Source organism: Bombina bombina, chromosome 4, assembly GCF_027579735.1.
Source record: "Bombina bombina isolate aBomBom1 chromosome 4, aBomBom1.pri, whole genome shotgun sequence".
NCBI classification, from domain to species: domain Eukaryota; kingdom Metazoa; phylum Chordata; class Amphibia; order Anura; family Bombinatoridae; genus Bombina; species Bombina bombina.
In genome coordinates, this window is record NC_069502.1 from 794,742,288 (window position 1) to 794,769,028 (window position 26,741).

At 39.9% G+C, this 26,741-nt stretch overlaps 1 protein-coding gene across 4 annotated transcripts in view; it reads right to left on the reverse strand.

Annotated features, from left to right (window-relative positions):
* LOC128656998 (gastrula zinc finger protein XlCGF57.1-like) overlaps positions 1–26,741 on the reverse strand; it is a 149,518-nt gene that overhangs the window by 21,599 nt on the left and 101,178 nt on the right. For 3 of the 4 annotated variants that reach the window (XM_053711211.1, XM_053711210.1, XM_053711212.1), the window contains 2 exons: positions 14,085–14,192; positions 11,566–11,679 (listed from right to left, as the gene is read on the reverse strand). In XM_053711211.1, the coding sequence (XP_053567186.1) occupies positions 11,566–11,679; positions 14,085–14,192 (222 nt within the window). The remainder of the gene's footprint in view (positions 1–11,565; positions 11,680–14,084; positions 14,193–26,741) is intronic. The other variant, XM_053711213.1, reaches the window with a different exon arrangement.

Below are 26,741 nucleotides of genomic sequence, written 5' to 3' on the forward strand. Positions count from 1 at the left end.
TAATCTCTGTGGAAAGGAACATTAAGATGTACATCCTCAGATCGTCATAAATTGACCCTTCTGGATCAACGCCCAAAGAAGAGAGGGCTCTCTCACGATGTAAGAACACCTCTCATTTCATCTGGTTTGCAGATATTAGTGAAAAAGAAAACTTCCGAATTCAGATTGTATCCTTGAGACAGGGATCCTGAACAACCTGTACACAAGCCCGAATGGCCAGGAAGACTGCCCCCAACAAGATCCGGTCCCGGATCGTGGGAAAAATTCCTCATGTTCACTTCAGCAGCGACTTATCTCGCTTATCCACCCATGTTCTAAAAATGATTGGGTTCCTCAGCAGTTTGAATTGCGAATAGATTCCCTCCTGCTTAGAATACTCAGTCCTGAGAAATTCTACAAAAACCTTGAAGCAATATGCTGCCGCACAAGGGTGTATGCAGCTCAACAGGAATAGTAGAGTGTCTCCACCAGTCCGTCCAGATTTCTCAGTAATATAGAGGAAGAATAGGGAACAGTAACTACTGAAAAACTTCCTCAAAGAATGTTTCCTACCACATGGAAACAAAACATACCAGGTACCATAACTCCGAATGGAGAACAAAAAGGAAGCGCAGGACACCTACGGATAATATAGGAGAAAAGAATGGCATACCAATGTCAACCTTTTCCTAATTTCAATCTCTTCAGAGAAAGTAGGTACATTTTTTTTTTTTAAAGGTACACACACAAAAACTGTCTCCAGAAGACTGAACAAGAAAACTCAGTATGTACACTTTTTGTTCCATCTCCAATCACAAAAGATTAAGGAACAAATAAACAGCGTAAAGTTGTTATACAGAATTTGCACAGAGAAAGACAGTACTGTCTCTTTAAATCTGTAAAGAAACTGATTTAACCAGCCTGGTGTTGATTGTCCCTTCAATTGCAAAGGGCTACAACGCACTTAAGTAAGTCTCTATATGTATACATATGTACTGATGTGTTTATATGTGTATACACATCTGTAAATATGTATGTATGTAAGTATTGGTACTTGTAAATCCCGGCTAATCACCCGTAAGGGCCTCAAGGCGCCGCTCATTTTATCAACCTCCGAAGGATGAAAGGCTGAGTTGACCTCGCCGGTGATCTAACCTGCAACCCTGGGGTTGCTACAGAACTCAGCCACAGTGCCTTAGCATGCTGAGTTATCTGACCGGGTTCTTTTCTTGTCGTATCTGCGAGCCTTTGTTCCATCCTATCACAATGGATGAAATAACAAATAAACAGCTAAAATATCTTTAATAAAACTAAACAATGAAAAAGACGTTACTGTCACTTTCAATACTAAGCAGCAACCTTTTTAACTGTACACATGCAGGGTTGTATTGACGAACTGCAGTCGTTCTCAAAAATAATGCTGAAGAGCCCAACCAAAAGGTATATAACGTATGGCTCACTAAGTACTTCATTGAGTGATGCCTATCAACCCCTCATTCCCCTTTCGCGAAACACACATTTACTGTAAACCTACAACGTGTTTGAGCAAAAAAAAAAGAGTTATAGAAAAGCAGTCAAACTGCACTCGCACAGCATGATAGACCCGCAATGAAAGGGAAGTAAACACTGGTTCTTGAGAGACGCTCTGCCCCCCAGAATACTTCATGAAGGATAAGAGCGAATCCTCCACAGTCGCCACAAAGCTCCGCCCCTCGTGGGCGTAACGACGCTCCAACTCCCAGCACTAACAGGAGTAAAAGAGAAGACGCCTGAAAGCGTTGCAAACAAGCCACTCCGCCCATCGTGGGCGTGAAGCCTCTAATCTCTGAAAAAACTTTGCTCTATGGATAGCGAAGGCGCCCGAAAACGGCACAAACTAGTATCTCCGACCATCGTGGGTGTATACCACTAAATCTCCCGGACGGCTCAAGTATAACAAAATGAAGCCGTCGGGGAGCACTAAAATCCAGTATAAGTTCAGAAGTATGCAGTACATTTCATGTAATACAGAATGCCCTCAACACCCCATGCAGCTTCTAACTAAGTATTGTAAGCCGTAGGAAGTGAAGCCCGCCTCAAGAAAACTCTTACACTGAAGCATTATAATCCTTGTCGGCTGCTAATTGCAATAATGTAAGCCGAAGGAATACAAACAGGCCCCAATCACTCCAAATACCATCAAGTTTAGGAAAACAATCTCCCTGTCGGCTGTTAATAGTAAGCCAATGGGAGCAGAGACATATACTAGACACACATAACACATGAGTGTGTAACAGAAAAACAACCTCCCTGTCGGCTGCTAATTTAGAATAAGAAGCTGATGGGAGCAAAGACATTCACCCTTCAGGCATAACAGTCTCGCATGTAAATAGTATAACCTCCCTATCGGCTGCTAAATCTAGTATTGCGAGCCGTTGGGAGCAGAGACACACACCATGCAGACATCACATACTCATGATGCACAAGTATAACCTCCCTGGCTACCAAGTATAGCAGTATAAGCCGTCGGGAGCAGAGATAGGAAACATCCATTTATTATATTAACCACAAACAACCCCTTGTCGGCTGTTAATCATAGTCTTGTAAGCCGCTGGGGAAAGAGAAATAAATCTCCCTGTCAGTCTGTAATTTAATTATACGGAACACAAACAACCCCATGTCGGCTGGTAACCATAGTATCTTAAGCCACTGGGGAAAGAGAAATAAATTTCCCTGTCAGTCTGCAATATAAGTATATGGAACACAAACAACCCCTTGTCGGCTGGAAATCAAAGTATTGTAAGCTGCTAGGGAAAGAGAAATAAATCTCCCTGTCAGTCTGTAGTTTAATTGGTTAGACTATCGGGAGCAGGAACATCGTGTAGAACTAGCATAACCTCCCAGTCGGCTACTAATTTTTAGCAGTGAAAGCCGTTGGGAGGAGATCATGTGTTACTCTAAACTGACCAAATAGCCCCATGTCGGCTGGTAATCTTGTGTAAGCCGTAGGGTAAAAAGAATTAAACTTCCTGTCAGCCTCAAACATATAATGTAAGCTGCAGGAAGCCCATGAAGTTTCACACACTTTAAGCTGCACTAAAAAGAACCTCCCAGGTGGCCATTTTCCTTTATACAAGCCGATGGGAGCAGGGAGCATGGCGAGACTATAAATAGCCACTCCACCCGTCCTAGCAGCAACTGCCCAATAACTTACCCTCACTTAGGGAAAGTTACCCAGGAATATAATATATATATATATATATATATATATATATATATATATATATATATATATTTAGTGCCAAATATTTCTGTGTATCTACTGCAGAAAATAAAAATTCAGCACTTACCTGAAAACTCTGCCCAGCAGTAAGGCAATCCACCCGGCTTGCGAGGTCCTCAATTTCTCCTCACATTGGCCTGTGGAAATAACAAAAAGTTCTGAGCCTCCTTTAGTCAGACTTTTGCAGGTACGGCAGCAAACCATGTATAGGAGGCACAGTGAGAATAAAATCCCACAAGTTCCCATTGCTTCAAAGCCACCGAATGCTTCTCTTTTGATACTGAAGAGATTGATTTGGTCTAGGCTACACCCCAGGACAAAGTAGCACACTGCGGTACCACTTTTAAAATAATAAACTCTTGATTGAAGAATCTATAACTAACACCTCACTTTACCTCTTCCTATCACTAACACAGGCAAATAGAATGACTGGAGTGGGAGGGAAGGGAGGAGCTATATATACAGCTCTGCTGTGGTGCTCTTTGCCTCCTCCTGCTGACCAGGAGGCGATATCCCATAAGTAAGGATGAAATCCGTGGAATCGTCGTATCTTGTAAAAGAAACAACATACACAGCTCATTCAATATATGGCACTTGTACCTATTAACTAGGGCTGGGCAATATGGGTGGGAAAAAAAAAAATTGCGATAAAAAAAAAAAAATGCGATTGCGATTTAATCTCGATTTTATAAAAAATTACTATAACACCTTCATTTTTCAATAAAACGTTTATTTAACAATACAGAATCTTACTGTACATGTTTCTCAATGTCCAATGCACTCTTGGAGCATAAAAATACAAACCACAAAAGAAGTTAAAAAAAAAAAAAAAAAAAAAAAGTCAGTAAGGCACTATAAAGTATTTGTACAATACTCACTTTATTGCTCACAACTTTGAGATGTCCCACCGCCATACCACTGCTTGACCACCCCCACACTACTCCCAGATGACTCCCACACACTCTTCAATCTCTTCCAAAATGGCCGTTACCCCCACGGCCGCACACTGGTCTGTCACTCATCCTCCCTCTCCGCCTCCGTTTTCAGGACAATCTGAGGATTTTTTTTTTTAAAATGGCGTACTCTCGTGGTTTTAAAACCGCGGCGATTAATCGCGGTTTAAAACCACATCCGTGATTAATCGTGCAGCCCGACTATTAACATACAAATAATCAAAGTCCCATGTTGAAAGTCACTGTGATAGTGCACAAAATCAGGTATGTCCTCAGCGTGAATGATGGCTGCACTCCAAGATAATGGATAAACTGTAAAATAGAAGAGAGGGGCCCCTCAAGCGTACAATCACCAAACCAAAAAAGACAAAGCTTATGCACTCAAGCCAAATTGGTACTCACATTTGAAAAAGCACCCCAATGTGCTAATAGAAGCAGACTGACATAATATGGTGTGTCAGTACACCCACTCCAGTATATCCCCGCCATGTGTGTCTGTAATGGAGAGTCAAGACAACAAAGGAAACCACATGTGCAGATCAACCAAATAGATGGAACAATGGAGATAATTATGCCAAATGGGAACTCACAATGATTAAGCACACAACACTGCCAGAGGGATAATTATATGGTAATAAGTACTCTATCTACACACTGCTCCGGGCTCAAGTAGATCAGATGACAGGAGGCATGGCAGTGACAGTCTCTCCTCTAGTCTTCACACTTCCCGCCATCTATGCTGCTCCCTTGCGCATGCGCAGGGAGTCAATCAGTGCCGGTCACGTTCTCCTGGTGCTGTGTATGTATGTATGTATGTAATATATATAGCCCTAGATAAAGATCCCCTGTTGAATCAAAAATATAAAAAAGAAAGCAAAGGACTTACCCTCCAGGGTCTTGCTGTGAAGCAGACACAGCGCCTCCAGGTCTGCCAGCTTCATCCAGACTTCTGGCAAGGACCTGAGTAGACAGGAAAGCAGAGTAACTAACCCTGGTTGCCGGGTGGGGGGTAGTATAGATTGGTGGAGAGAGAACAGAGAAGCCTCCCTGTGACCTTCAACAGCTACGAAAACGCTTACTCAAGAGGATTACATGGACACAGCATTACCCCAGTCCTACTTGAAGGGAAGCTACCCATTAAAGGACTTAGATCAGGTCCTCTTTAGAGCACTATCTTTGCTTCCTCCTTGATACAGAGGCAAAGAATGACTGTAGGAGTTTGGGTAGTGGGAGTATATTTAAGCTCTGGTTGGGGTGTTTTTCCCAACCCGTAATGAATGGAAACGTGCACTATCTATGCCATTGGAAAGAAATATGTTTATCTTCTTTATAAAATAGATTTATAGACAAGTTCTCTGTTTACCAAATTTAAGACGTCAAATATTATTTTCTGTAATGTTAACATCATAACGCAGTAGACCAAAATTGAAAACTGTTTGAAAATTACCAGCTATAAGCCCAAATTACAAGTGGAGCACTAATTATAGTGCGGGGTGCAATATCACTGGACCATGCTCAAATAAGCACACAAATTAATACTACAAGTCCACAGATTTAGCAGAAAAGGATAAGCACAGCCAAAATATCTTTAGCACGCCCTATAATTTTAATAGAAATTGTGAATGCGATAAGTACTGCTCATATTACAAGTTTAAAATGATAAAATAGTACTAGAAGAATTAGCGTGACCTGAGACCTGAAGTAAAATGTAAGGGTTGCAATAAAAATTTCAAAAGTACATGTAAAATAAAGTATTATACTCATATATAAACATTCACAAAAAGTTGGTTTGCAGGTCAAAGATTGATATTGTTCAAGGAAAACTCATCCCATTTCTTTATCAAAAATTCTTTAAATGGTAATGATCTGTAAAGAAATTTTGGAAAATAAAACGAGTTCCCTTTTTGTCAAATAGTATTAACTTCAGAATAATCAGGACATGATCTGAAAGTATGAGATCTGTTATTTTACCATCCTCTACCTTATTAAGTGCCAGATTAAAAGTTGAGCGCTAAATATCGCTTTGATGAAAGAGATATTTGCGCTCCACTGTGTAATACCAGTGCATGCTAATGTGTCAGGCTAGTATGAATTGCAATGAATTGCCACTCAGTCTCATAAATGATTTGGGTTCAATGATGTTAACTGAACCCTATTCTAATCCTAGACTAGGGTCAACTCTTTGGAGAGATGATACAGGAACTTACAGCTAGGTTGTTTAACTGGAGGAAAGTTCAGTATATAACTGGTTAACATGGAGGATAGAAACCGGTATTAACAACTGGTAGATGGAGAGATAATATTCTGGCAAACCTGAAGAGGTAAATAGCGTATAAGCAGTTTTTGTCAGGTTAACAGGTTATGCAGAAGTAAGGTGTTAGCAAGCTTAGGAGGCTTTATTAGTAGTGGATTCAATCTTGTGTGTTATACACATGCACCGTCACAAGTATAGCAGCACTAGATACAAAGTAAATAAGATAGACGATACTGCTTTTTGTAGATCTACTCCGAATCCTGCTTCAGTGGAACAGAGCGTCTGGTAGCACAACAAACAGGCTCAGGCTGATGGAGCCGCTAGTGCGGTTGAAGGGAGTGAGCAGAGATCCCTGTCGCGGTTTCTATAGGGGTATTAGATTAGGTTTAATTTTTCGTCTATAATTTTTTTTAATCTTAGATTTTTTTTATTTTTTTTATTGTTATTTTTTTATATGTTAGTTAGTTTGTTTTTAAGTAGTAGTTTTTATTAAAAAAATTCATTTTGTAAAATTTTATTTTATTTTTGGTATATTTCATTTTGTTAAAATAGTAATGTTAGGTTTATTTATAGTTTAAGCTTAGGTTTCATTTATCTCACAGGTAAGTTCAAATAAATAAAAAATAAAAAAAACTTACCTTTGAGATAAATAAAACCTTAAACTATAAATAAACCTAACATTACTATTTTAACAAAATAAAATACACCAAAAATAAAAAAACTGTAACTTTAATTTAAAGTTAGGAGGTGTTAGGTTTAGGGGTTAATAGCTTAATTTAGTTTGTTGTGATGTGTGTGTTTGGCGGTTAAGGTATTAATAGGTTTAGTTTAGTATTTGTGATGTGGGGGCAGTGGTTTAGGGGTTAATATGTTTAGTATTTGCGATGGGGTGGGCGGTTTAGGGGTTAATAACTTTAATTAGTGTTAGTGATGTCGGGGGGCAGCAGATTAGGGGTTAATACCTTTTAGCGTTGGCGAAGTTGGGGGCGGCAGATTAGGGGTATTTAGACTAGGGTTTTATGTTAGGGTGTTAAGTTTTTATATTCTAAAGACATCAATGGGGATTGCGTTATAGCGATCGCCATTCCGCAATTGCAGGTGTTATTTTTTTCCAACACTTTTTCTCCATTGATGTCTATGGGGGAAAACCATGCACGAGCATGTCAAGCCAGGACTTGGCTTTTGTGCGGTATGGAGTCTAACGCACCATAACGCACAACACAAGAAGGTCTTTTGGTAACTTTTAATGGCAGCACTATGGAAAGTGCGGTAACGCTAAATTTTTAGCGTTATTTACTATTATTTACTATTAACCCCTAATCTGCCGCCCCCAATGTCGCCGCAACTATACTTAAGTTATTAACCCCTAAACCGCTGGCCTCCCACATCACTAACACTAAATAAATATATTATCCCCTAAACCTAACCCTAACGTAACCCTAAGTCTAACCCTAACCCTAAATATAAGTAAAATAAATCTAAATAAAACTAACAATTATTACCTAAATAATTCCTATTTAAAACTAAATACTTACCTATAAAATAAACCCTAAGATAGCTACAATATAACTAATAGTTACATTGTATCTAGCTTAGGATTTATTTTTATTTCACAGGCAAGTTTGTTATTATTTTAACTAGGTAGACTTCTGCCCGCTTCGATGTGGACTTTGCCGGCTGGATGAGGATGGATGTCCGGACTTCGAAAACTGTAAGTGGATCTTCGGGGGTTAGTGTTAGTTTTTTTAAGGGTTTTTTTGGGTGAGTTTTATTTTTAGCTTAGGGTTTGGGCACTTCGTAAAAGAGCTGAATGCCCTTTTCAGGGTATGGCAAAAGAGCTAAATGCCCTTTTAAAAGGCAATGCCCATCCAAATGCCCTTTCCGGGGCAATGGTTTAGCTTAGGTTTATTTAGATAAGGTTTTTATTTTGGGGGTTTGGTTGTGTGGGTGGTGGGTTTTACTGTTGGGGCTTGTTTGTATTTTTTCTTTTACAGGTAAAAGAGCTGATTTCTTTGGGGCAATGCCCTGCAAAAGTCCCTTTTAAGGGCTATTGGAAGTTTAGTGTAGGCTAGGTTTTTTTTTATTTTGGGGGGGGCTTTTTATTTTGATAGGGCTATTAGATTAGGAGTAATTCATTTTTTATTTTTGATAATTTTGTTTTTTATTTTGTGTAATTTAGTGTTTATTTTTTGGTAATTTAGATAATTATATTTTATTAATTTATTTTATTGTAATGTTAGGTTATATTGTAAGGCAGGTTAGGTTTTATTTTACAGGTAAATTTGTATTTATTTTAACTAAGTAGTTATTAAATAGTTAACTATTTACTTACTAGTCTACCTAGTTAAAATAAATACAAACTTACTTGTGAAATAAAAATAAAACCTAAGCTAGCTACAATGTAACTATTAGTTATGTTGTAGCTAGCTTAGGTTTTATTTTACAGGTAAGTATTTAGTTTTAAAATAGGTTATTTAGGTAATAATTGTAAGGTTTATTTAGATTTATTTTAATTATATTTAAGTTAGGGGGTATTAGGGTTATGTTAGGGTTAGATTTAGGCTTAGGGCTATGTTAGGGGTTAATATATTTATGTAGTGATGCAAGAGGGCGGCAGTTTAGGGGTTAATAGGTTTATTATAGCGGCGGTGTGGGCGGACGGCAGATTAGGGGTTAATAATATTTAACTAGTGTTTGCGATGCGGGAGGGTGGCGGTTTAGGGGTTAATAAGTTTATTATAGTGGCGACGATGTCAGGGAGCGGCGGAATAGGGGTAAATAAATTTTTTAAGTGGCGGTGATGTCCGGAGCGGCAGATTAGTGGTTAATTAATTTATTATAGTGTTTGTGATGCGGGAGGGCCTCGGTTTAGGGGTTAATAGCAACATCGCAAGTATTAATTCCATAGAAGAAAGTTGCCGAAGGAAATATTACAAAAACATGAGCTTTAAACAAAACAAAAAGAGGACCTAAATCCTTCATCCTGGATGAAAATAAAAAAGATAAGGCAACCTGTAGGCTATCACCCATGAAGAACGGACTCACCTGCAGGACAAGCCTAACAGGATACTCAAAAAATAAAGACTATAAGAAGATTACTTCATCCCTTATGTCTAATCATGCAAGCCATTCGAATAGGAAGACAGAGTTCCCAGACCTATTAAGAGCGGGATCCTCCAGCAACGCCAAAACGTGCCTCAGTAAAACACAAAGGCACGCCAGTCCCCTGACTCCCCGATCCCGAGGAAGAGAGCACTCTAAAACGGCATTCGGAACATAACTAATGGGCATGTACCACCTGGGCCAATTCGGAATCTTCACAAGTAGAATCTGTTTCAGAGACACCCCTGGGCTGGGGCACTCACAACCTCCTGTGCACCAGACACCAGCAGACCAGAATTTTTCAGTCGCCACATGGTCAGGAATGCGGAAATAGAGCCAAAAACTTGACCACGCCCGGTCACAAGGTAAACCGTGCAGTCCATGAAAAAGCGCGCCCGACCGTAAAGGCCGCGTCACTTGACATAGGCCGTTATGTTCCAAATATAGCCATCAGCCGAAGTATCACTACACAATAGCAGACAGAATCAAGTAACAAACATGATTACAAACCCCCCTGTTCAATAACCCCCCTTAGGAGATATTAACCCTTGATTCCAAGATACAAAAGGAGCTTCACTGAGACCCTAAGCTAAAGTTACCCCCAAAAGGTTGTAGCACCCCTGGGATAAACAGTTACAATTACAATACATCCATGATGAAAGTAAAATGAAACGATCTTACCGGAATTGACGCCGTGGAACAGGAACACGGCCCTTCAAGTGTGGCAGATAGTAGCATTGCTTCTGACATGGACTTGAGAGAAGAAACAGGCAGCGAAACTCGTCAACGCTGATTGCTTGTGGAGCTGTTAATATGAGTCGGGATGGTTTTGCAGAAAGACTCTCCCTGCATCTCCGGACTCTAACTTTCATCCAGGCTCTCACTGAGAGGCTGACAGGACTACTTAAAACTCCAGTCCTATTTCGAAGAGTACTACCCTCCATAAGAGACTATCGAAAACTTCTGACAATTCTCTGCCAACCTCCTTGGACGAAAGGCAAAGAATGACTGGGGGATGAGGGAAGTGGGAGGAGTATTCAAGCCTTTGGTTGGGGTGTCTTTGCCTCCTCCTGGTGGCCAGATTCTGAATTCCCAAAATTAATGAATGCAGCTGTGGACTCTTTCCATTTATGAAGAAAAGTATGAGTTCCCATTCAATCCCCACAGGTCCCTGTCTAGTGCAGGACTCGGGAGGAGGTTACCACTGACATCAATTGGGATAGGAACTAGCTTTATTTGTGCATAGTGCGGTATGAAATTGGCCTACTTTGGAAACAAACAGGGCGGCTGCAGTGTGGTGTCATTACACTACTAGCAGTGGTAACCTCCTCCCGAGTCCTTTTTCAAAAAAAGCCATGGCTAGACAGGGAGCCAGGAAAGAGTAAATATATGCTAGGGCATGTATGAGCCATTCACAAACACACATGGCGCACTGACAGGAGAACTCCCCTCTGAATGATGACTCTCACCGTGCAGCTCTGCCTCGGTGCAACAACAAAGTTCATGTGAACAGCCCACAAAATCGCACCCCCTCAACCCACGCAGTATTCTGGGGCCTGTAGTTTATTTTATTGCGGCCTGGAACTTAACCAGCCCACTGGGCAAAATTTAGGTGCTGGTAATGGCTAATAGTGGTCAGTGAGACAAGTGTGAGGACACTTTGGGAGATCAAAATCTGGCTGCCAGGGGTTAAGTTCAAGGCACCACTGGCGTCTAGATTTGTCAATCACTGCTGTAATCCATATTCAGAGCATGGATTTAAACGATGTTTGTAAGATACATAGGTAATGAAGGAGATAATGAACTGATCACACAGTAGTTACTTGACCTTTAGGTTGCCTAGAATATCCAGCAACAGAGATCCAACCCCTGGTCACCATAATCCACAGCAGTGGAACACACAAAGGAATAAACTGACCATGACCTCCGTGTAACTACCTGAGAAACATAACTGCTACAAGAGACAAAATATCACCATCACAGAACCTTCCCTTTACTTAATATGAGCTCCTAACCTGTAGCAGTATTTATAGGAATTTCATCCTCCTCAGTCTTCACCTGATCACACTTATACGGTTCTTCCCCGGGCTCAACTGCTGAGCCACCTAAAGGCGTCACATCCATATAACCTGTACAGTGAGAATTCACTTATGTGTAAGTAGTTTGTAGTATCCATGGGATGTATCAATATCTCACATATATAAATAAAATCATGTTGTCACCCAGAAACATAAGTTATTTATCTGATTTTCACTTATTATGCACACTCATCTGTGAAACAGGCACTGCAGACACCACAAATATGGTATCATGTACTCTACATACAGACAGACTAATATGTGATCCATGTAACACATGCGCAACATACATCCACATTCCCCTGTAACCAGCTACTCAGACTGGGCATATATGCACACTCGCCAGTAGCCAGCGTCACTTGGACAGAACACCTGCCCTTAGACTTGACATATTTACTATATTTTTATTTTGACAATAAATAATTTTTAAACTCTCTAGCATGCGGCTTGTGTATTCTTCTATATACTTTACATTGTTTCTAGACTCTGATATGTATTTATATGTTTATTATATTTCAGAGTCTGTTATTTTATCTGGTTTATTTGTTTTAGGCTGCTTTTATTATTTTTTCCTTTTTTCATTCTTGAAGCTATCTGTACTTGCTTTTTTTTGTGGTAATTGATATTACATTTGACATATGAGTTAGCGATTTGTGCTTTTTGACACTATCGGATGTTTGCGCTGCACAGTGTCTTGATAGGATGCTGTCATTGGCTCCCTGCTACAAACCCCCAGTATGACCTCTTCGTTTGGCCTATTGGCTGTATATGGTTATAATGTTGTTATGACTCGTATTTATTTAATAAGACATTCCTTTTCATGTAAGTTGTACATATATTTATTAGAATGTGTTTTTCGTAGTAAGATCAATGTATTACATATAGGAGTAAAACATTATAGACATTTAGACACTGATATACATTTGCGCTATATAGTTCTGCTAATAGGGCGTTGCTATTGGCTCTTTGTCACACACCCCCAGTAAGATCACTTTGATTGGCAGAGCAGCCGGGTATTGCTATAATATGTACATGCCGTACATTCTGTTTAACAACATCGCACAATACATTTCTTATTTGTAAGCTTGGTTATCATTCATTCTAGTGCAATTTTTGCAGTAATAGTAATGTAAATAGTATAAGGGGTTTAGTTTCCAAGAAAAAACACACATATCTCTTGATACTTCCTTTCTTGTCGAGAGTTGCAAGAGAATGACTGGGGGTGGCAGTTAGGGGAGGAGCTATATAGACAGCTCTGCTGTGGGTGTCCTCTTGCAACTTCCTGTTGGGAAGGAGAATATCCCACAAGTAATGGATGAACCCGTGGACTGGATACACCTTTACAAGAGAAACATTTGCTATGGAAAGTCTCGGTCCAAGAGTGTGCTATGATTGGCTCACGGACACAAACCTCCTGTTAACATTTTGGGTAGTGGCTGAGCGGCCATATATTACCATTCTCCAACTTATTTTATAGTTCGTGTATTAATGAATAACATTTAGAATATTGTTTTTATTATGTATGATTATAACCCTGCAATCCAATTGTTTCTATTTTTTTGTTTCAATATTGAACAGCTTGTTACGATACATTGTATTTTTCTTTACAAGTGTGTTCTCATAGTAATTTACACAGCACCTGTGAAACAGGGTGTAGCCCAAAATAACATTGGTTAATGATCACATAAATAGGAGACTCCAGTTACATATCAGTATTACGTGCCTGAGGAAAAAGCGTGGTTAGCGCTGAGAAACGCGTAGCGTGTTTTACTGATTATATTTGTATATTTTATAATCTGTAATTGTTTTAAATATATTTTTATTAAGTAATTTTTTATCTTTCGACTGGAGTCTCCCTTGTATTATTTGCTGCCAGAAGCACCCATCCACTGGAGCAGTGAATAACCTTGGTTCATATGTGCACTGGGCCACTGTAATATACCCAGTATGCTTCATTTGCACTATTGTGTGCATCACACATTGTGAGTATCCACCTGTTGGGAACGGCTTGTCGGGTTGTTATACCTAATTGTTCTGCACTAGGAGTCGCCCTCTTTATCTTTCCCATTTCCAGGCTTGTGTATTGCACACCTACCTGTAATCCAGGTATCTTAGCCACAACCTGCATGCACACTCATCTGTAACCCACGTCTCATTCATAACATACATGCACATTCACCTGTAACCCTCATCTTTTTGATACAACATACATGCACACTCACCAGTAAACTATGTCCCTCATGCACTCACCTGTAACCATTATCTCTTACACAAAACAAATGTGCAGACTTACCTGTAACCCTTTTCTCTCACACACCACACATGTGCACACTTACTGGTAACCCATGTCCCTCATGCACCACACACATATACACTCATCTGTAACTTGCATCCCACAGACCTGTCACATGTACACTAACCTGCGTTCCTCAGAAACATCACACACAAGCACTCACCTGTACTGATATTGTCACAGATTTCTTGCTTCACAGCTTCCTGTTGACTCTTTACAAACAGATCATTTGTTTGTTCAGTATTAAGTGTGACTTCAGTCTTAACATCACCTGCACAGATCATGTAAATATGGTCACATTTCAGTTTTTTTGAAAAACACAAGGAAATTGTAAAATCTCACCCCTTAGAAATGTCACACATGTACACTTACCTGTGATTCTCAGATACATCACACAACTACACTCACCTGAGCCCCTCAGACAGACATACACTCACTTGTGCCTTGCGTCTCTCACACATGTTGCACACATACACTCACCTGCGCCCCTCAGACATGTTGCACACATAGGGGCATATCTATCAAGCTCCGTATGGAGCTTGAAACACCAGTTATGAAGCAGCGGTCTAAAGACCGCTGCTCCATAACCTGTCCGGCTGCTCTGAGCAGGCAGACAGACGTTGCCGCAATTCAACCCGATCAGGTCCGACAGACCTTTGTTAAATAGGCCCCATACACTCACATGCGCACTGCGTCCCTCAGACATGTTGCACACATACACTCACCTGCGCACTGCGTCCCTCAGACATGTTGAACACATACACTCACCTGCGCACTGAGGTTATGTGAATGTTATATTAACTGGATTGTACCCTCTTGTTACCTATGTAAAATGTTATTTTTCCATTGATCGAACTTGCATAATAGGTTATTAATAGATTCTATGTTCTGGGCTTCTATGAAGCTGCACAATAGTCATTACATAGCTATGCACATCTCTAGACATTTTAGCATGAACCTAGTAGGCTTTCTTAGGACACATATATAGTTTTCATAATTATATAGTTAGGTTTAATAATTATATAAGGCACATGTTACATACCAACATGTTTATATATATATATATATATATATACATACACACAAGCCAATTTCCAGCTCAGCCCACGACAGGTTAACTGCCTGGGTGCAAGGATACAAAGCATATATGAAGATAGAGATGCACTTGCAGGACTTCCACAAAAAACCTTTTATTTAGGAACGTTTTCGGGATTCACATGCTGATGAAGGGGTTGTGAACCCCGAAAACGTTCCTAAATAAAAGTTTTTTTGTGGAAGTCCTGCGAGTGCATCTCTATCTTCATATATATATATATATATATATATATATATATATATATATATATATATATATATATATATATATATACACATACATATATACACACATACATACATATATATATATACATACACACATACATACATACATACATATATATATACATACATACACATAGATATTAAGCTACTTTTAGACCTATGCTATTGATTACCTACAGCTGGAGCAGTCTACCTAGACGTGGATATATTGGTATATTTGAAGCAAGTAAGTTAGCCTATAATATGTCTATAAGTGTCCTTTACTGAGATTCTTGATAACATCATATTTTGAAAGTACTGAATGATGTTTATGGTTACGGATAATAGTTCTCATGTACACATGTTGGGAGATTTCTCACACTCTTTGCTATATTCTCTCATTACATGATGCAGACAGAAAAATCCACCATACCTAAAGTTAAAGGGACACTGAACCCAATATTTTTCTTTCATGATTCAGATAGAGCATGCAATTTTAAGCAAATTTCTAATTTACTCAATTTTTCTTCGTTCTCTTGCTATCTTTATTTAAGAAAGAAGGCATCTAAGTTTTTTGTTGGGTTCAGAACCAATCAGCAAGGACAACTGGGCTGGTATATAAACTTACATTCTTGCATTTCAAATAAAGATACCAAGAGAATGAAGAAAATTTGATAATAGAAGTAAATTAGAAATTTGCTTAAATTTTCATGCTCTATCTGAGTCACAAAAGAAAAAATTTGGGATCAGTGTCCCTTTAAGGATATACACATGCGTATATACATATATATGGGTGTGTGATTATGATATGTATATAAATATAGGTATACTAATCTAACAGTACTATATAACACTTGATGATAATAAAATAATATAATAAGTGCCTTTTCCACCTAGTCTTATGAGATGACAACTTTTGCCTTGGATGACCTACAGAGGAGATATGAAACCCCTATGACAGTACACTGAAATCCCTTGAAGCCTTTACATGCGTGCTTTAGCAAAGCTGATATAGTACAAAATGAATCCAAACCCAATAGCCAGAGTCCATCTGAATAGTGATAGGCCTACCTAGTTTTCTATAATATTTTTAACGTTAATCTTTAAAAATCCTCTTATTTTACTATTAACCTCCTGCCTCCCCCCCCCCCCATAGTTTACTTGCTAAACTAAGGAAAATGCATCCTACTTTAATTTTCCCAAAATTTTGTAAATGTTTGCCTAACCATAGAGGTATTTGAAAGTGCCCTTCCCAATCGCTAAATCAAAATGAGGTCTCTTTCCCAGAGGTTCATTTATATAGGTTTATAGCGCCCAAGGGGCAACATATATAACTTCAAGCTGTTCTGATTAGCGGTTTAAAGCTATTTAGTTGGAACACTATAAACTAATTGATTGCAATCACTCAAACTCTAGACCATGCATTCTATCTAAATATGCTCTATAAGTAATCCTTTATATTATAGTTGGTTATATTTCAGTTTGATAAATACAATTGGGTTGCTAATGTTTTGTATATTGCTTATATATGTGAAAGACCATGTCTTATATGCTGTATATAACAACCTCAATAAAAAATATTAAAAAAAAACAAAAAAAAAATTTGGTTGCATAAATGTGCACACCCTCTTAAAACTGGGGATGTAGCTGATTAAGCAATCACATTCAAAATCATGTTAAATAGAAGTCCGTACACACCTGCCATCATTTAAAGTGCCTCTGATTAACCCCAAATAAAGTTCAGCTGTTGAAGTAGGTTTTTTCTGACATTTTCTTAGTTGCATCCTATAGCAAAAGCCATGGTCCGCAGAGAGCTTCCAAAACATCAGAGGGATCTCATTGTTAAAAGGTATCAGTCAGGAGAAGGGTACAAAATAATTTCCAAGGCATTAGATATTGGTTGTAAATATTTCTGAAACGGAACATAGTCTCCTCCCCAAAGGACTATCATACTGTCCCACTAAAGGACTCAATCAATTTGCACTAGATAAGGATTTGTTTAAATTCTTTAGGCTGCTTAGGTTGAAAGCCTATTTTGGCAATAAAAACAGAATTTATGCTTGCCTGATAAATTTCTTTCTCTTACGGTGTGTCCGGTCCACGGCTTCATCCTTACTTGTGGGATATTCTCAATCCCTACAGGAAGTGGCAAAGAGAGCACACAGCAGAGCTGTCCATATAGCTCCCCTCAGGCTCCGCGCCCCCCAGTCATTCGACCGACGGTTAGGAGAAAAAGGAGAACCATAGGGTGCAGTGGTGACTGTAGTTTACAAAAATAAATTTAGACCTGACTAAATCGCCAGGGTGGGCCTTGGACCGGACACACCGTAAGAGAAAGAAATTTATCAGGTAAGCATAAATTCTGTTTTCTCTTACATTGGTGTGTCCGGTCCATGGCTTCATCCTTACTTGTGGGAACCAATACCAAAGCTTTAGGACACGGATGAAGGGAGGGAAACAGTCAGGTACCCTAAACGGAAAGGCACCACTGCTTGCAAAACCTTTCTCCCAAAAATAGCCTCCGAAGAAGCAAAAGTATCGAATTTATAAAATTTGGCAAATGTATGCAGTGAAGACCAAGTCGCTGCCTTACAAATCTGTTCAACAGAAGCCTCGTTCTTGAAAGCCCATGTGGAAGCCACAGCTCTAGTGGAGTGAGCGGTAATTCGTTCAGGAGGCTGCCATCCGGCAGTCTCATAAGCCAATCGGATGATGCTTTTCAGCCAGAAGGAAAGAGAGGTAGCAGTTGCTTTCTGACCTCTCCTCTTACCAGAATAAACGACAAACAAGGATGATGTTTGTCTGAAATCTTTTGTTGCTTCTAAATAGAATTTTAAAGCACGAACCACATCTAGATTGTGTAACTGACGTTCCTTTTTAGAAACTTTATTAGGACACAGAGAAGGAACTACTATTTCCTGGTTAATATTCTTATTGGAAACCACCTTTGGAAGAAAACCAGGCTTGGTACACAAAACAACCTTATCTGTATGGAACACCAGATAGGGTGAGGTACACTGCAAAGCAGACAATTCAGAAACTCTTCGAGCAGAAGAAATAGCAACCAAAAACAAAACTTTCCAAGATAGTAACTTAATATCTACGGAATGTAGAGGTTCAAATGGAACCCCTTGAAGAACTGAAAGAACTAAATTTAGACTCCATGGAGGAGCCACAGGTCTGTAAACAGGTTTGATCCTAACTAAGGCCTGTACAAACGCCTGCACATCTGGCACAGCTGCCAGACGCTTATGTAACAGAATAGACAGAGCAGATATCTGTCCTTTCAACGAACTAGCTGACAATCCTTTCTCCAATCCTTCTTGGAGGAAAGATAACAACCTTGGAATCCTAATCTTACTCCACGAGTAACCCTTGGATTCGCACCAACAAAGATATTTTCGCCATATCTTATGATAAATTTTCCTAGTAACAGGCTTTCTAGCCTGGATCAGAGTATCTATAACTGATTCAGAGAACCCACGCTTAGCTAGAATTAAGCGTTCAATCTCCAAGCAGTCAGTTGCAGAGAAACTAGGTTTGGATGTTTGAATGGACCTTGGATTAGAAGGTCCTGCCTCAAAGGTAGCTTCCATGGTGGAGCCGATGACATATCCACCAGGTCTGCATACCAAGTCCTGCGAGGCCACGCAGGAGCTATCAGAATTACCGAAGCCTTCTCCTATTTGATTCTGGCTACTAGCCGAGGGAGAAGAGGAAACGGTGGAAAAACATAAGCCAGATTGAATGACAAAGGCGCTACTAGAGCATCTATCAATGTCGCCTTGGGATCCCTGGACCTGGACCCGTAAAGGGAAACTTTTGAGTTCTGGCGGGACGCCATCAGGTCCAGTTCTGGAAAACCCCATAGTTGGGTTAGTTGAACAAAAATTTCCGGGTGAAGTTCCCACTCCCCCGGATGAAAAGTCTGACGACTCAGATAATCCGCCTCCCAGTTGTCTACTCCTGGGATGTGGATTGCAGATAGATGGCAGGAGTGATTCTCCGCCCATTTGATGATCTTGGATACCTCCCTCATCGCCAGGGAACTCTTTGTTCCCCCCTGATGATTGATGTACGCAACAGTCGTGATGTTGTCTGACTGAAATCTGATGAATTTGGCCTCCGCCAGCTGAGGCCAGGCCTGGAGCACATTGAAAATCGCTCTCAATTCTAAAATGTTTATCGGGAGAAGAGATTCCTCCCGAGACCATAGACCCTGAGCTTTCAGGGAGTTCCAGACCGCACCCCAACCTAAGAGACTGGCGTCGGTCGTGACAATGATCCACTCCGGTCTGCGGAAACTCCCTGAGACAGGTGATCATGAGACAACCACCAGAGGAGCGATTCTCTGGTTTTCTGGTCCATTTGTATCTGGGGAGACAAATCAGCATAATCCCCATTCCACTGTTTGAGCATGCACAGTTGCAGTGGTCTCAAATGAATTCTGGCAAAGGGGACTATGTCCATTGCCGCAACCATTAGACCGATTACCTCCATGCACAGAGCCACAGAAGGCTGAGGATTGGCATGAAGAACTCGACAGGAATTCGAAAGTTTTAACTTCCTGACCTCCGTCAGAAAGATTTTCATTTCTACCGAGTCTATTATTGTTCCCAGGAAGGGAACCCTTGTGACCGAGGACAGAGAACTTTTTTCTACGTTCACCTTCCACCCGTGAGATCTTAGAAAGGCCAACACAATGTCTGTATGCGCCTTTGCTCTGTGAAAAGACGACTCTTGTATTAAGATATCGTCTAGGTAAGGTGCTACTGCAATGCCCCGCGATCTTAGAACCGCTAGAAGGGACCCTAGCACTTTCGTGAAAATTCTTGGAGCAGTGGCCAACCCGAAGGGAAGAGCCACAAACTGATAATGCTTGTCCATGAAGGCGAACCTTAGGATCTGATGGTGATCCTTGTGGATAGGAATATGCAGGTATGCATCCTTTAAATCCACGGTAGTCATATATTGACCCTCCTGGATCATCGGTAAGATTGTCCGGATAGTTTCCATCTTGAATGATGGAACTCTGGGAAATTTGTTTAGGATTTTTAAGTCCAGAATTGGCCTGAAAGTTCCTTCCTTTTTGGGCACTACAAACAGGTTTGAGTAAAAACCCCGTCCTCGTTCTGCAGTTGGGACTGGGTGTATTACTCCCATCTTTAAAAGATATTCTACGCAATGTAAGAATGCCTGTCTCTTTGTCTGGTCTAAAGACAAGCGAGACATGTGGAACCTTCCCCTTGGAGGAAGGTCCTTGAATTCCAGAAGGTACCCCTGAGAGACAATTTCTAACGCCCAGGGATCCAGAACATCTCTTGCCCAGGCCTGAGCAAAGAGAGAAAGTCTGCCCCCTACTAGATTCGTTCCCGGATCGGGGGCTACCCTTTCATACTGTTTTGGTAGCAGCAGCAGGCTTCTTGGCCTGTTTACCCTTGTTCCAGCCTTGCATGGGTTTCCATGCAGGTTTGGACTGGGAAGCGTTAACCTCTTGCTTAGTGGCTGTAGAAGTAGAAGCGGGTCTGTTCCTGAAATTGCGAAAGGAACGAAAATTAGACTTATTTTTAGCCTTGAAAGGTCTATCTTGTGGAAGGGCATGGCCCTTTCCTCCAGTGATATCAGAAATAATCTCTTTCAACTCTGGCCCGAAAAGGGTCTTACCCTTAAAAGGAATATTAAGCAATTTTGTTTTGGATGACACATCCGCCGACCAAGATTTTAGCCAAAGCGCTCTGCGCGCCACGATTGCAAAACCAGAATTTTTCGCCGCTAATTTAGCTAACTGAAGAGCGGCATCTGTAATGAAAGAATTAGCCAACTTCAGGGCGTGAATTCTGTCCATAACCTCATCATAAGCGGTCTCCCTCTGTAGGGAGTTCTCTAGTTCCTCAAACCAAAAAGCTGCTGCAGTGGTTACAGGAATAATGCAAGAAATTGGTTGAAGAAGAAAACCTTGTTGAACAAATATTTTCTTAAGCAAACCTTCCAATTTTTTATCCATAGGATCTTTGAAAGCGCAACTGTCTTCTATTGGTATAGTGGTGCGCTTAGCTAGTGTTGAAACTGCCCCCTCCACCTTAGGGACCATCTGCCACGCGTCCCTTCTGGGGTCAACAATGGGGAACATTTTCTTAAATATAGGGGGGGGGGAACAAAAGATACACCTGGTCTCTCCCACTCCCTGGTCACAATATCCGCCAACCCTCTTAGGTATCGGAAATGCATCAGTGTGTACCGGGACCTCTAAGAACTTGTCCATTTTACACAAGTTTTCTGGGACCACCAAGGAGTCACAATCATCTAGCGTAGCTAAAACCTCCTTAAGCAGGGCGCGGAGGTGCTCTAGCTTAAATTTAAATGCTATAGTATCTGGCTCTGTCTGCTGAGCAACTTTTCCCGAGTCAGAAATTTCTCCCTCAGACAGGCCCTCCCTCACCTCCAAGTCAGATTGATGTGAGGGCACTACAGATAAATTATCCGCTGCGTCTGATTGCTCATTTTCTGTATTTAAAACTGAGCTATCGCGCTTTCTTGGAAATGCTGGCAGTTTGGATAAAAAAGCTGCGAGACAATTATCCGTGACTGCTACTAATTGCTGCAAAGTAACAGGGATCGATGCGCTAGATGTGCTGGACATCGCCTGCGCGGGCATAACTGGTGTTGACACAGAAGGGGAAGATAAAATACTCTCCTCGTTACCTTCAGCTAAAGATACATCTTGGGCTACATTTTTAAGTGTCATTGTATGGTCCTTAAACTGCTTGGACGCTATAGCACACTTCAAACATAAATTCAATGGGGGTACCGCCCTGGCTTTTAAACATATAGAACAAGCGCTATCTGAAGGCTCAGACATGTTTGACAGACTTAGACAGCACTAAAATGCAATAAATAATACTTTTACCAAAACATCAAATAACCATCAAGGAAACATCCGATTTTAATGAAATTTTCACCACATTATCCTAAAATTTTCAGCTCAATTAACCCCTTAATGCCCAAACCGGAGCTAAAACATGAATTTGACCGGTTAAACACACTACAGTACTATGCCACAGCTTCTGCTGAGGCTTTTACAGTCCTTAAGGATTATTTGGAGTAGAAATAAGCCTGTCTGAAGTCCCTCTGAAGTCTTTGGACACCACACGTGAGGCTGCATGAACTGTCTTGTCAAAAACAACTGCGCAACTGAGGCGCGAAAATGAGGCCTCCTCCCTCTGCATTACAAAGTACTGGGGCCTTTCTGAGGAGATTAGGAGTCTAATCATATGCCAGGCGAATAAAAAACCCCATAAGCGTTTTTATAAGTCACAAAAAACACCTAACTATAAATAATTATGCTAAGAAGCAATCAATTAAGCCCAAAATAGTGTCAACCAGCAACTAAGCCCTTTATTTAAACCATCATTTTATACATAGTCTAAGAAACATGGCTTACCTTCCCTATGGGGATTACTTCTAGCATTACTGGGTTTTGTTAGAAAAATGACTGATCATACCTGAAGCAGTTAAGCCTGCAAACGGTTCCCCCCAACTGAAGTTCTCCTGTATTCAACAGTCCTGCGTGGGAACAGCAATGGATTTTAGTTACTGATGCTAAAATCATAGTCCTCTCAGCAGAAATCTTCATCACTTTCTGCTTCAGAGTAAATAGTACAAGCCGGCACTATTTTAAAATAACAAACTTTTGATAGAATAAATAAAAACTACAAACTAACACCACAAACTCTTTACCACCCCCGTGGAGATGCTACTTGTTTAGAGCGGCAAAGAGAATGACTGGGGGGCGGAGCCTGAGGGGAGCTATATGGACAGCTCTGCTGTGTGCTCTCTTTGCCACTTCCTGTAGGGATTGAGAATATCCCACAAGTAAGGATGAAGCCGTGGACCGGACACACCAACGTAAGAGAAATGGTTTCTGATAATGTTACTAGTACACCTGATACTGAAAGCATTGATTTAAAATTTCTAGGCTTATATAAAAAAATCAAATTTTATACCATCTCATAACACCCCGGGGGTGGAAACATTTATTAAGTTTGTACAGAATGATGTATTTGGGTTAATGAAGAAGTTGAGTCTTAAATATACACCTTTATGCCACAACCTTACTAAAAAGGAAAAAGCAGCACTTGATACATTAAAAGAGAATAAAAACATCACAATTAAAAGTGCGGACAAGGGAGGAGCGGTGGTCATCCTTGATACTGAGTATTATACTCAGGACATATTAGAACAACTATCAGATGGACGGGTATATGACATTTTGGATAATAACCCATTGTTGTCTATACAAAAAGAGTTCAAATGGTATTGGATAGGGCTCTTAATAATAACATCATTACTAAGTCAGTATATGAATATTCATGGAAAAAAACATCCGTTTTTTATACCTTATCCACCTGCCTGGTCGCCAAATTGTTGCTAACACTGAGTCTGTATTTTCTAACATCTCTATTGTCCTGGACAGGTTTTTTTTCCCAATGGTTAAAACACAGAAATCCTTTTTAAAAGATACAGGGGATTTTTTTTGGAGAAAATTAAAACTGTCGAAATACAAGAAAATCATATTCTCTTCTCTTTGGATGTGGTGAGTCTCTATACCTCCATTCCCCATAAGACAGGACTGTCCATTGTAGGGGAATTTTTGAAAAAGAGTGGAAAATATAATATGAAACAATGTGATTTTTTCATGACCTGTTAAAACTTGTGCTCCATTGCAATTAATTTTTGTTTCAGGACACATTTTGCATGCAGAAGAGGGGCACAGCTATGGGCTCCAATGTTGCCCCTTCATACGCCAATCTCTTCATGAGTGGGTTTAAGGAGAAGTTCATTTATAATAATTGTTTGTTTAATCAAAACTGCAAGCTGTGGCTAAGTTATATAGATGGCACATTGGAGTCCTTATTATCATTTGCTGACACTATTAATTCTGCCATGTCTGGTTTGAAATTTACCCTTATACACTCAATTCATGAAACTAACTTTCTAGATACCACAGTATATCAAGAGAATAATTTACTTGCCACTGATTTATATGTGAAACCCATGGATAGAAACACCTTATTAAGGTATAATAGCTTCCATTCAGATAATGTATTTAAATCCATACCAAAGAGCCAGTTTCTGTGCACAAAAAGGATAGTAAGTGATGAGAAAATATTACCATCCAGACTTAGAACTATGGGTAAGAAATTCATAAATAGGGGCTATCCCACTCATATGATTGGACAGACTATTATCAATTTGACACAGAGTGATGTCAGTACTGATAAAAGAAAAGATAAAAATGCTGAAAGATTGGTTTTCTCTACTGAATATAGTAACAATAGCAATTAGATTTTTAGGATTATTAGAAAACATTGGTATGTGTTGCCCAAATATAATCCTAATTTGGAAATGTTTAAATTGCTCCCTATGCCATCATATCGGAGGGTAAGGAATCTCAGAGATAATTTAGTAAAAGTAGATGTAGGCACAAAAAAAAACTACCATTGACTATTTAACTACACCCAAGAAAGGATGTTATCCCTGCCTACATCGTGCACAGTGCAATTCCATCATTAAAGGCAAACAACTGGCACAGAATGATAAAAGGAAACAATTGAGAATTAATGGCCTTTTCACATGTTAAACAGAGTATGCTATTTATTTGCCGAAATGTCCATGTGGGCTTTGTTATATAGGCGCAACCACTAGAGCTGTCGGAGACAGGTTTAGTGAACACAAGACATCTATTAGGTCTAAGTATGCGACATTACCAGTGTCTGCACATTTTGTTCAAAAGGGACATTCAGTAAGACAACTCTGTTTTCAGGTCATCGATCGCATACCACCATTAAGGAGCTAAAATTAAAACAGAAAGAAGTATGGTGGATTCAATTCCTCAATACTTTACATCCCCAAGGCCTGAATATTGATTATGATTTGCATTTGTTTTTATGATTTGTTTTAAAGTCTATTGTAATAATCTTTTGTAACCACTAGATGTCACTGTTCATTGTAAGATTGCACTTTTTAAGCACTTTAAGGGTTAATAATCCCCAATGAGAGGTTTGCAATGTTATTGGACAGGGCTAGTGATATCAACTGTGTTTGCACACCTGTTTGTTATGCATGATTAAGGACCATGTAGGTCCGAAACGTCACATGTACCTATGGTCTTGAGGTTCTCCCATTAAATTATTCACCTGATTGATACCTGTGGTACTGCTGTCACTATTTACATTGTTTGGCTATAATATTGGGGGTTACAGATACTCCACAGTGACTTGCATACAAACAGATTGGAGGACGATTGGTGCTGGGCTCTTTTGGCTTTTTTTGTATTAGATATAGCAGTGAAGACAGTCATCATCAAGTGGAGAAAATATGGCGCAACAGTGACATTACCAAGAACTGTACGTCCCTACATAATTGATGAAAAGACGAGAAGAAAACTGGTCTGGGAGGTTGCCAAGAGGCCTACAGCAACATTAAAGGATCTGCAGGAATATCTGGCAAGTACTGGCTGTGTGGTACATGTGACAACAATCTCCCATATTCTTCATATGTCTAGCTATGGGGTAGAGTGGCAATACGGAAGCCTTTTCTTATTTTAAATAATTTTTTATTGATATTTAAACAATACAAAAGAATAAACAAGACCTTCACAGAAGACATAGCCACTTAATGACAGATAGATCAATGAGACCAATATTAGTAGACAGTAACTAAGATTTCCTAGAAGCATTTAAAACATTTACATTTGTATCGCTATATAGATGGAATTACTTGGTCGATTACTCCTTAAACAACAGCTATCATGCTTCTTGTCTGTCAGTTTGTCTGGGGGACCTGAGTGGGGTAAGGACACCCCCTCATTCCCATCTTAACCAAAAAATGTATGAAGATCTTGAATACAAAGGGAGTACAGAGAAAAGTTGGGAAAATCAAAGGGGGAAGAGAAGAAGATAAGAGGGGAAGATGAAGAAGAGTAAGAAAATAGTGCCTTCCGACCATGACACACCCAGTGGAATTTTCATCAATAAGGATAATATTATGATTAACCAACGGATGTATAAAGGCATATAAGATCTCTGCTGTATTGGGTATATTGACAATTCAAACAGTATTATACGGAGTCATGTGTGATCCAATAAAACCAGACTTTGTGAAAAGCTTCCTGAGTGTCTTGTAATATTGCTGCTTGTGCGGACATATTGTATATGTGCCTAATTTTATGTAAAATTTCGTCCCAGGGGGGAGCCCCCTCCTTCCAGTGACGGGCTATACATATACGTGTAGCTGTACATAAAATTTTGATAAATTGATTAATGTATTTATTAAACTGCCTTAAGCGTACATTCAATAGGGCTTGGTTCATTGACAACTGAATGGGGCTATCTAGTATCGTACTTAAAAGGAGTGATAATTTATTCCAGATTATTTTAGAGTAAGAGCAGTCCCACCACATGTGTTTGTATGTACCTTCGACTTCACAACCCCTGTAACAGAGCTTGGACCCCCGTTT